At 40.8% G+C, this 12,308-nt stretch overlaps 1 protein-coding gene across 1 annotated transcript in view; it reads right to left on the bottom strand.

The window, feature by feature from the left end:
* The window catches only part of rprd2a (regulation of nuclear pre-mRNA domain containing 2a), a 40,492-nt gene extending 28,627 nt beyond the window's left edge, over nt 1-11,865 (bottom strand). The window contains exon 1 of the mRNA XM_065020538.1: nt 11,635-11,865. Coding sequence (XP_064876610.1) covers nt 11,635-11,857 — 223 coding nt within the window. The 5' untranslated portion in view covers nt 11,858-11,865. The remainder of the gene's footprint in view (nt 1-11,634) is intronic.
* Between the last annotated feature and the right edge of the window lie 443 nt (nt 11,866-12,308).

Here is a 12,308-nt window from a genome sequence, read left to right on the forward strand (position 1 = left end):
ACGGCATCATTGTCACCGATACTGTTATGGTTGTATAACACCAAGACAAAGCATTGCAAATACAGGACAAATCCAAACGGTCTATGATGCCAATGCCACATTTTTTTTTTTACACAAGAACCAAGATTACATTTGTTCAAGGGTCTCATTATCATTCAAAGATTTATTTTTATAAATATATTTAATTTTCAGGATGGGAATAACTCCGTTAAACTTAAAACGATTGAAACCAAATCTAAAGTATATAGAAAAGGATAATGGACCTATATACCAATACCCCATAATGATAAGTATTTGTAGAAGCACCTTTCTGGATTTCTGGGAAAGTCTAAGAGGTTTCCACACCTGGATTGTACAACATTTTCCCATTTTTCTTTTCATGCATACCCATAACATGATGCAGCCACTACTATGCTTGAAAATATGGAGTGGTACTCAGTAATATGTTTGGGGCAAATCTAACACCACAACACTATGTATTCAGGCCAGAAAGTGAATTGCTTCCCACATTCTTTGCAGTATTACTTTAGTACCTTGTTGTAAACAGGGCGCATGTTTTGGAATATTTATATTCTGTACAGGCTTCCTTTTCACACTGTCAATTAGGTTAGAACTGTGGAGTAACTACAATGTTGTTGATCCATCCTCAGTTTTCTCCTATTACAGCCATTAAAAACTGTTTCAAAGTCACCATTGGCCTCCTGGTGAAATTCCTGAGCGATTTCCTTCCTCTCCGACAACTGGGTAAGGAAGGACGTCTGTATCTTTGTAATGACTGGGTGATTTGATACACCATCCAAAGTGTAAGTAATAACTTCAACATGCTCAAAAGGATACGCAGTGTCTACTTTTCTATTTTGACCTCGCTACCAATAGGTGCCCTTCTATGTAAGCATTAGAAAACCTCGCTCTTTGTGGTTGAATCGGTTTCAAATTCACTGCTCAACTGGAGGGATCTTGTGTAGGGTACAGAGATGAGGTGGTCGTTCAAAAAATCAAGTTAAAGTGGAACAGACAGGATTTTCAACACAAAATCTTAAAATCTGTTCATATAAACCCACAGAAAGAACAGCACTTTCGAAAAAAAATTCTGACAAGCGCACACTTGGACATGGTCATTTTCGCGTTTTCATAAATTCATAGAATGTTCGGGAATTACGTAGTAAGGCATTTGTGAAAATTCTATAGCAATATAGTGGGAAAGCAGGCGTGCGTTTGGACAATTAATACACAGCAGTAAATAAAACGTCTGTCCTGTCCAGGACTGCATTCTACCCAGACAGGTGCGCCAATCAGAGCAACAGTTAGGCCTATGCTAAAAAGCCATTTGCCACACGGGGGTGCCATCTTTCACTTTGAACTGGACTGTATGTTTACAGGCAGTAGCAACCGCGTGACTTTAGATCATGAGAACGCATTCTCCCTCGCCCTCCATTTGGCAAATTTCGCCATAATTCTAGCCTGTCCTGCTTACAAGCAAAAACTAAAGCAAGAAGCATCAATAAAAAAAGTCAGATGTAGCAGGTGCTAAGCTACAGGACTATTTTGCTAGCACAGCAGGAATATGTTACGGGATTCTCCGATGGCATTGAGGTATACACCACATCAGTCACTGGCTTTATCAATAAGTGACAGTGCACTACAGTGACAGTACATACACTACCGTTCAAACGTTTGGGGTCACTTAGAAATGTCCTTGTTTTTGAAAGAAAAGCAATTTTTTTGTCCAATAAAATAACATTAAATTGATCAGAAATACAGTGTAGACAATGTTTAATGTTGTAAATGACTATTGTAGCTGTTAACGGCAGATTTAATGGAATATTGACATTGGCGTACAGAGGCCGACACTCCTGTGTTCTGATGGCACGTTGTGTTAGCTAATCCAAGTATATCATTTTAAAAAGGCAAATTGATCATTATTAAAACCCTTTTTCAATTATGTTAACAGCTGAAAACTGTTGTTCTAATTAAAGAAGCAATAAAACTGACCTTCAGACCAGTTGAGTATCTGGAGCATCAGCATTTGTGGGTTTGATTACAGGCTCAAAATGGCCATAAACAAATAACTTTATTTGGAAACTTCAGTCTGTTCTTGTTCTGAGAAATGAAGGCTATTCCATGCGAGATATTGGCAAGAAACTGAAGATCTCATACAACGCTGTGTACTACTCCCTTCACAGAACAGTGCAAACCGGGATGCTAGGCAGAGTTGCAAAGAAAAGGCCATCTCTCAGACTGGCCAATAAAAGATTAACCTGGGCAAAAAAACAAACAAAAAAAGACACCGGACCTCTGCCTAGAAGGCCAGCATCCCAGAGTCACCTCTTCACTGTTGAAGTTGAGACTGGTGTTTTGCAGGTACTATTTAATGACGCTGCCAGTTGATAACTAGTGAGGCATCAGTTTCTCAAACTAGACATTAATGTACTTGTCCTCATGCTCAGGTATGCACCGGGGCCTCCCACACCTCTTTCTATTCTGGTTAGAGCTAGTTTGCGCTGTTCTGTGAAGGGAGTAGATGAGAGCTGATGTGAATATTGACCCTTTAAAGGTCTTACTCACAAGGCCAGGCGGATTACCAGGATGTCTACTCCAAGCATGCACTGACCAACTGACATTTTCAACCTGATCGAGTTTGTAATAACAACATGTTTCAAGCATTCAACCATAGTCCCTGTGCCCAAGAATGCGAAGGTAACCTGCCTAAATGACTACCGGCAGCGATGAAGTGCTTTGAAAGGCTGGTCATTGCTTACATCAACAGCCTCATCCTGGAAACCCTAGACCCACTCCAATTTGCATACCGCCCTAACAGATCCACAGATGCCATCTCTATTGCACTCCACACTGCCCTTTCCCACCTGGACAAAAGGAACACCTATGTGATAATGCGATTCATTGACTACAGCTCAACACCATAGTGCCCTCAAAGCTCATCACTAAGCTAAGGACCCTGGGACTAAACACCTCCCTCTACAAATGGATCTTGGACTTCCTGTACGGGCCGCCACCAGGTGGTAAGGTTAGGCAACAACACATCCGCCACGCTGATCCTCAACACGGGGGCCCTCAGGGGTGCGTGCTCAGTCCCTTCCTGTACTTCGTTCACTCATTACTGCATGGCCAGGCACGACTCCAACACCATCATTAAGTTTGCCATGACTACAATGGTAGGCCTGAACACCAACAACAATGAGACAGTCTATAGGGAGGTCAGAGACCTGGCAGTGTAGTGCCAGGACAACAACCTCTCCCTCAATATGATCAAGACAAAGGAGATGGTTATGGACAATAGGTAAAAGGAAGACACAGCATGCTCCCATTCTCATCAACGGGGATGTAGTTAAGCAGGTTCAAGTTCCTTGGTGTCCACATCACCAACAAAGTAACATGGTTCAAGCACACCAAGACAGTCATGAAGAGGGCAAGACAAAGCCTAATCCCCCTCAGGAGACTGAAAAGATGTTGCATGGGTCCTCAAAAGGTTCTACATCTGCACCATCGGGAGCAGACTGGTTGCATCACTGCCTGGTACGGCAACTGCTCAGCCTCCGACCGCAAGGCACTACAGAGGGTAGTGCGTACGGCCCAGTACATCACTGGGGCCAAGCTTCCTGTTATCCAGGACCACTGTACTAGACGTGTCAGAGGAAGGCCATAAAAATTGTCAAAGACTCCAGCCACCCTAGTCACATACTTCTTTGCTACTGTATTGGCAAGCAGTACCGGGGCACTAAGTCTAGGTCCGAGAGCCTTCTAAACAGCATCTACCCCCAAGCCATAAGACTTTTGAACAGCTAATCAAATGGATACCCAGACTATTTGCATTGCCCCCCCCCCCCCCTTTTACACTGCTGCTACTCGGTTTATTAATATATGCATAGTCACTTGACCTCTACCTACACATTACCTCATTTAACCGGAGCCCCTGCACATTTAATCTGTACCGGTACCCCCTGTATATAGCCTCGCTACTGTCATTTTACTGCTGCTCTATAATTACTTCTTAGTTTTATTTTTTTCTCATCCATTTTTTACTTACACTTATTTTTCTTAAAAATGCATTGTTGGTTAACTAGTTGCTCCTACCCTCTACTTTTTGAACATTTTGTTAAAAATCGCGCAACATTTCAGCGCCCTGCTACTCATGCCAGGAATATAGTACGTTCATATGGTTAGAATGTGTGTATAGGAAACCCTCGGACGTTTTTAAAACTGGTTAAATCACGACTGTGGCTATTACATAACGTGCGTTACATCGGAAAGCGCAGGAAAACCTGATCACAGAAAATGGAAATAAATATCCTTGCGCCACTTCCAGCAATTGTTAACAGTGAGCCGAATTAGATAAGACCGAGCATTCAACTCCCACAGCATCCCCATGCAGTCGAGTATCTTGTGAATTTAATCCTCTTTGATTCTTGGTTGAACCGAAAGAGGGGCACGACGTACCTCCGGTCTCCGCCCAGATCATTCCGGAAGAGCTCTCTCCTGAAATTTTTTCCAAGACGACAGCTAATGATATGTACATCGCCTACGGATGATTTTTATCGCTTATTAACGTTTACTAATACCTAAAGTAGCATTACAAACGTATTTCGAAGTGTTTTGTGAAAGTTTATCGTCTACTTTTTGAATTTTAAAAATGACGTTACGTTGTGAAATCGCTGTTTTTTTCGTTTATCACACAGTCTACATATAACGATATCTTGGCTTTATATGGCCCGATTTAATCTAAATAAAGACCCAATAGTGTTTATGGGACATCTAGGAGTGCCAACAAAGAAGATGGTGAAAGGTAATGACTGTTTTCTATTTTATTGTGCGGTTTGTGTAACGCCGAAATGCTAATTATTTTGTTTACGTCCCCTGCTGTGCTTTTCTGTTGTAGTGTATTGGTGCATGCTATCAGATAATAGCTTCTCATGCTGTCGCCGAAAAGCATTTTAAAAATCTGACTTGTTGCCTGGATTCACAACGAGTGTAGCTTTAATTTGATACCCTGCATGTGTATTTTAATGAACTTTTGAGTTTTAACTAATACTATTAGCATTTAGCGTAGCGCATTTGCATTTCCAGAGCTCTAGTTGGGACGCAAGCGTCCCAGGTAGAGGTAAGAGGTTAAGGGCTTGTAAGTAAGCATTTCACTATACTACACCTGTTGTATTCAGCGCATGTGACAAATACAATTTGATTTGCCAAAAGCTGCAAAATACAGCTGAATGGATTTATGCAAATATGTCAACACCACGGGAGCCTTACATTTGGGAAAGTCACAATCCTATTGATAAAAAAATAAAAAGGTAGGCTCTTTCTCCCATCAGTTGCCGATGCACATGAATAAGATTAACAACTAATGCTAGCCAGAGTGAGATGAGCTAAAATCTAAACGAGGGAACATAAGCTACACTCTCAAACGTTTTCAACTAGTTGGCTGTTAAAATAGATAAACAAATGGGGAAATAGTAGCGTGCTAGTACTTCTGCAGCTTGCTCACCAATGCATGCTTGTCCCAACCAAAGTTGACAATGGGAACTTGTCTGCACACCCATTTGATCGATGCCAAATACATTTGATTGACAACTAAAATATATGCTAACTGTGGATAACAGTTCAAGTTCAGCATAGCTCGCTAGTTAGCTAGCAAAACGATTTACATTTCTTGCTACCTAACCAAATGGCATTTTAAAACCCTCTTATAAATGTTGGTTTTGAAGCATAAACTGGGATTTTTTTTGACTGATATGATTGTCTGTTTCATACCTGCAAAGTTGTTAAAACTGTCAGTTCCACTTTAAAACACTATTATTGCACACAGAGTCCATGCAACTTGTGACTTGGTAAGCACATTTATACTCCTGGACTTACATTATTTAGGCTTGCCATAAAAGGGGTTGAATACTTGACTCAAGACAGAACAACTTAATTAATTTGTAAAAACATAACACTGACATTATGGGTTACTGTGTGTAGGCTAGCGACAAAAACAAATCTCAATTGAATCCAGGCTGTTACAAAATTTGCTAAACGTCAAGGGTATGAATACCTTCTGAAGGCACTGTATAAACAGTCAGGGGAATTGACAGTTCCTCCAGTATTCAGATCACAATTTTTGGCTAAATCAATACTTCCCTGCATATTATGTGAGTGCCTGCTCATTTGACCAATCACTGCATTATTTCCACATAAAAAAAGTCAAATAGCAATATTATATATTTATATATATATAAATAAAAAAGACCCATCTCCGCAGTATAAAAAAAAAAAAGAGGGCTCGGAATTTTAACTAATACTGCACATTTATACTGCACAATATGGTTCAATCATGCCACACGTCAACAAACTTATTCCCTCAGCGCCTGCATCCCTCAGCCCATGCAAAATATCAGAATTGACTCTGCAATACCAAGCATTTTTGCCCGCACATAATCGCAAAAATATCCCTACGAAATCCTGGAGGAATTATTTATAATTGTGGAAGTTGGTTCCTGTTTCAGTCATGTCTTTGGCCAAGTTCGCATTGGTCAAACAAAAACACACAAATGATTGGGAGGCACTATTTGTCAACCACAATGCAGGTCAAGGCTGCATAGCGCAATTGGCGAGAAGCAACTGAAGCGACTTGAAGGTGACTTCATCAAACTGTATGACCTTAGACCACATGGTTTTTGTAAAGCTCAGTAAAGCTGCAGTCAACATGTTGCAAGACGGACCATTTTTAGTCCGCTTGAACACGACCAATAACTTATATTGTGACATTATAAAGGCAGGTAGCCACTAGTGATGGGGGGGGTCTCTCACGTCCCTCTGCAGCAGACACGCACCAAGTGTACAAAACATGAATATTGAGTTGCACCTAAGCATCGTGAGGTCCCTGGCAATTACCAGCCGTATTAGCCACTATGACATCAACACTGTGATTCAGGTCACATACAGCCAGGCAAGACACTTAGCCACGATAAGATCATCAACACAGGTGTTCTGTAGTCATATAGGCTAAAGAGGGAGGCAGTTAGCCTCTATTAGCCTACGTCAACACGTTTATTCTGTCACGCCATAAAAGGCAGAGACTATCTATTTTTTTAAATATATTTTTTGCGATATTCCACTTCAGCAAGCTATTTATTTTTTATTAGGAGTGTTTATGTCCGCTTGCTCTCCTGTTGTATTTTTGGTCACTTCTCCTTCGCGCACCATCCCATTTACGCCAGAGATCTGTATACAATGAATGACGAGATGCACGTCTCCGCCCTAACAATGGGAGACAGTTGTCCAAAAGTCGGGAAGGCAGGCGACAAGCTTAGGTCCAAAATAAGCCCATAGAAACGCATGACTTATTTTGGACCACTTGTCGCCTCTTCCTCTATGGTTTACACACACAAGCCTCACGCCTGCCTCTCACTCCAACAAAGTTGAGATCACATATTTAACTCTGACAAGCGGTTTCAACTCGCTATTTGAATTTGGTCCAACATAATCTGTCATATGGATACCAAAACACATTGAGACATTTTTTGACTGTGATAGAGGATAAGTTAACTTCACGATACCCTTTTTATGTCTCAACTACTCAAATTGTGCACAGAGCAGACACTACTAAAACGAGTGTATCAATGAATATTGAAAAAATATATGCTCAGTTTATCGCGCAATGCATTGGGGTACCGCTAGCAGCATTTTAGCCAAACACTTATACTAGCTGTCTAGTCTTTCATTAAATGTGCAATGACCATAACACACAACTTGTTTTCATTCTGAAAAATAAGGTAGGCCACTTGAGTTCAACATCTGAACAAAGTGGACAGGCTAACATGCTTTGCAAACAGACAGAAGGGTGTGTTCATAATTCAACTGTTCAACCTTGTTAGTTAGCAAATAGATCAAAGTTAGCTGAACTGGAAATAAAGATTAGCTGGCTTATCACTAGCACGTGGGCTTGAGATTTCTATTTAACTAGGCAAGTCAGTTAAGAACAAATTCTTATTTACAATGACGGCCTACCCCGGTAGGAATTAAGTTAGCTAGCATGTTATGCTAGCGACGACGCTAATCGTTTAGCTAGCTCACTTCAGCAAGCTAAATACATCGCTCTGAGTCTGGCTTGTACTGGCAGGAGTATGGGGTAATGTTAGTTACAGTATAGTGAGGGTGAATTAAATTATTCAACATCTTGCTAGCTAGCAACATTAGTGAAGCCAGCTGCAGTCACATTCTGGCTAACTAGCAACATGACGTAATTTATAATTATCTGGAAGCAGTGGAAACAACTTGAGCTAGGCCAAGTCCAGCCCAACCTGGGTTGGTTTCAAAGTGCCAATGGAAGAACCTCTAAGGGTTTCAGGCCTACATTGTTCCTTAAGTAAAATCTCCACCACCCGAGGCACCGGGCCATGCAAAACAAACTCGCCCTTTAAGCCTACATCATACAATTTTTAAGCATTGCCAACATCAGCTTCTGGTGCTGAAAAGGCAGGAGCACCAGCAAACAGTCATGGTGGCTGAAAATCTCCGCCCCCAAGGCAATCACAACAACATCCTGATACTTATCTAAGCCTGGGTGAAAATACCTAATTCACTGCTGTAGTAACAAGACCAGGCATACCAACCTAACACTGTACTCTTCCTCAGGCAATAGGTATAAACTAACAGGAGTAAATAGCAGGCGATTCATTTTGGAGTGAGTGAACAATCACTTGCTTCTAAACTAAGTCCATGAAGGAATCACACAAAGACCCCTTCTCCAAGTTGCACGGCAATACACCTTTAGCACATATCGGCTGTGGCTTGGCCCTTCAGTGTAACCTATGAATGATCGATCAGCGTAATAAAAGCCCATCACCGTTGATTCAGGTTCTATCAGCATTTGTCTTTGAACAATGCACACAGAATAAGCCTAATTAAGCTTTAACACCGCAATGAATGTCAGGGAGGGGCTGCTATTCACAACTGGCATTGCAAACACAGGGCCTGCCGCCTGACTGAATATTAAATCTTTGAATTTGAGTGATGCTTGAATCTAGTGCATGTGTAGTGCTGTGAATTCATAAAAAGCATAACAGCATTGACCAAGGTACAGTAAAGTGGACGAATATAAAGCACAATGAACCAATCCATCCAGTGGATCCTTCACAACCACCAACATATTTAAATATTATGAGGTGTGTAATAGTCCCCCCCCCCCCAGGCTTTCACAAGCAGTACCTTGTTCGCTCTCACAATCCCCTATTGCAACACAATCACATTTTTAACTCAAAGAAAATTACCTTAAAAAAAGGTGCAACCTGCAGTTGCTACATCAATTTGGGGACTTATAAATCTATGATATGTAGACCTACCCATTGATTCTTGAATACCTATAAAAAAGCCCCAATGGGCTTAGTTCAACGGTCATACCCCCATTAGAACCCAAAATATAAGCTCCCATGTTTGTAAATGTAAACCAACTATACCTCATCAAAACTAATGCTATGATGGATGGTCAGTACTTTCATCCATAGCTTTGTCTATGAATTTGAGAGTGGTTACATTTACCCAGCCAAATCCATCATATTTTTTACAGAAACATTGGCCGAGACAATTCTTGTTATTGTTTCAACTGCTTATTGAGGTTTTAAAAACTACACATGAACAGCATCAAACAGTCATTTAGAGTTACATGCTGACCAGACCAGTCACGCGAGCATGTTGATTTTGTCCACCCACAATCAGGACACTCAGGTTGAAGTGTCAACGAAATCTGAACCAATTATATTAATTTGGGGACAGGTTGAAAAGCATTAAACATTTAAGGCAATTTAGCTTGCTAACTTGCTGTTGGTAACTAATTTGTCATTGGATAAATACATTGGGTTGTTATTTTACCTTAAATGCACAAGGTCCTCTACTCCGACAATTAATCCACAGATAAAAGGGTGAACTGAGTTAGTTTCTAGTCATCTCTCCTCCTTCAGGCTTCTTCTGACTTTATATGGCGGTTGGCAACCAACTTTAAGGTGCATTACCACTACAGGTGTGGACCTCAGTTCATCTTTCAATTCACCCATATGGGTATACGCTCCTAAAAAACAATGAGGAGATGGGAGAGACGGGGCTTGCAGCGCATCGCAAATAGAACCAAGTTCTATTTTAGCGCCTGGCTACGCAGATTCTCGTTGACGCGAGCAGTGTGGGTGCAATGATTGAATAACATGTATGGGTACATTTATTTTGCAACACGAGCGGTGAGGTCAGTTACGTTATTAAGTCCCGCCTCTCTTATCACCTCATTGGTTTTTAGGCACATAGACCCACGTGGGTGATGGTCAAATGAACTGAGGTCCTCACGCCAGTCAGCAATGGTAATGCACCTTAAAGTTGATTGCCATATAAAGTCCAAAGAAGAAGCCCGAAGGAGGAGCGATTACTAGAAACTAAAATCAGATTTATCTGTGTATTAATTGTCAGAGTAGAGGTCCTTGTGCATTTCAGTTAAAATAACAACCCAATGTTTATATCCTATGATAAATTATCTAGCAACAGCAAGCTAGCTGTTACCATAAATGTTTGGTTATCAACCTGTCCCCAAATTAATATAGTTGGTTCAGACTTTGTGATATTTCAACCTGTTAGTCCTGATTGGAGTTGGAGGACAAAATCAAAATGCCTGCGAGCTGTCTGGTCTGCATGTTAGACATACTTTACTAATAACTATACTCTTTAAAAAAATGTTTTTTAAGTTTCTAAAACAACACACAGCACATAACATAAATATGGACTACCAAAGCTTCACTGTCACTAACAAAAAAGCAGAGGAAAGCATATAGCAAAAGCAGCACAGCATATTTCCGGTCTCCGGGAGACCTGAACAACAATACATTCAGGCATCTTCAATTATCGTACACAAGCACTATACACTCCCTATAGGCCTACAACAACTGAAGCTCCCAAAATAGTTGGTCATTTCCTGGGGTAGGCTAGTCTGCTCCTCAAAACGTACCTATTTGTATTGTGCAATAACTCCTATGTAGTAAACAGAAAGTTACAGTACACTCAACATATTTTATAAACGTGTAGGCTAATTACTGAACTATTTATCTAGCTAGTTACATGTATTTTGATTGTTACTGTTTGACACATCTAAGTGCAACTGATTTAAGGTGTTAAACCAAGGATGGCAAAGGCTTCAAGAAATTTGACAGTCTTAACAGAATAACAGCTAACGTTAATTATATGCGTAGAATACTTGCCCAATAAAGCCATTGTTTGTCAACAAATGACCAGACACGTTATAACAAACATTTGCTAGACATCACAACTAGTAACGTTAGTGATAGCTGACTGACACTGCAAGTCAACATTAGCTAACTTTTTAACTAACTAGTTCCACATAGGCGCACTCCCGCGTTACTTAACGTTACCCAAGAAGCTAACTATAAGATACATTACATGATTACATTTTACATGAACTTCCTGTGTTGTGCACCAATGTCACTAACTAGATACTGTTAACATTCGCTAAACATAGCTAGCTACTTACGTTAACGTATGCAGCTAACAGTTACCTAGTTCAAATGAGCTAACCTAGCAATATAACGAGCGCTAAACTAGCCAGGCAAATCAGCTATCGTTAGCTAGCTAACATTAGCAACTCACATTTCCTCAACCATTTAATCCAGTAACGCACGATAAGGCTGTGGTATTTCTTGTTCTCAATGCACCAATTTGATAGTCCTTGAATTGATTCCATTGTGTTCGACACTCCTTGAAACCGTCGGTCCAAAGTTGACTCCAGAGCCACAGGCAAACCACGACTTTGGCCGCTTGACGCGCCTGATCCTGCAGCCATCTTCGGGCCTTGCACTGCCAAGCCACACATAAAACAATGAGCCAGATATTTCAGCGGATGTATAAACGTGAAGCATCCGTTTGGCGTCGATTCCACTCACTACCAAATATGGTGATGAGAGAAAGCCCAATGGCCGGCAGTAGGAGAAGATGGCGCGAAATTCTACAAAATGTCTCTTCGATTAAACATTTCATCTCCATACAGTTTTCTATTTCCAAAACTATAATCTGTAACAAACAGATTGGACTGCGTGTTGTAGACTTCACCCTTTGCCAAAGTTTTTTTTAAGTGCAAGGGGGAATTTAGTAATTGCACACGCGCACTTCATAGAGTAGGCGTTCCCTAACGGAAATATACAAATAAATGCTAGCTCGTGCTTGGCTCTGCCCACCTTTTTTTATTTTAATATATTTTACCTTTATTTAACTAGGCCAGTCAGTTAAGAACAAATTCTTATTTTCAATGACGGCCTAGGAACAGT

The sequence above is a fragment of the Oncorhynchus nerka genome, linkage group LG7 (genome assembly GCF_034236695.1).
Source record: "Oncorhynchus nerka isolate Pitt River linkage group LG7, Oner_Uvic_2.0, whole genome shotgun sequence".
NCBI classification, from domain to species: Eukaryota; Metazoa; Chordata; class Actinopteri; order Salmoniformes; family Salmonidae; genus Oncorhynchus; species Oncorhynchus nerka.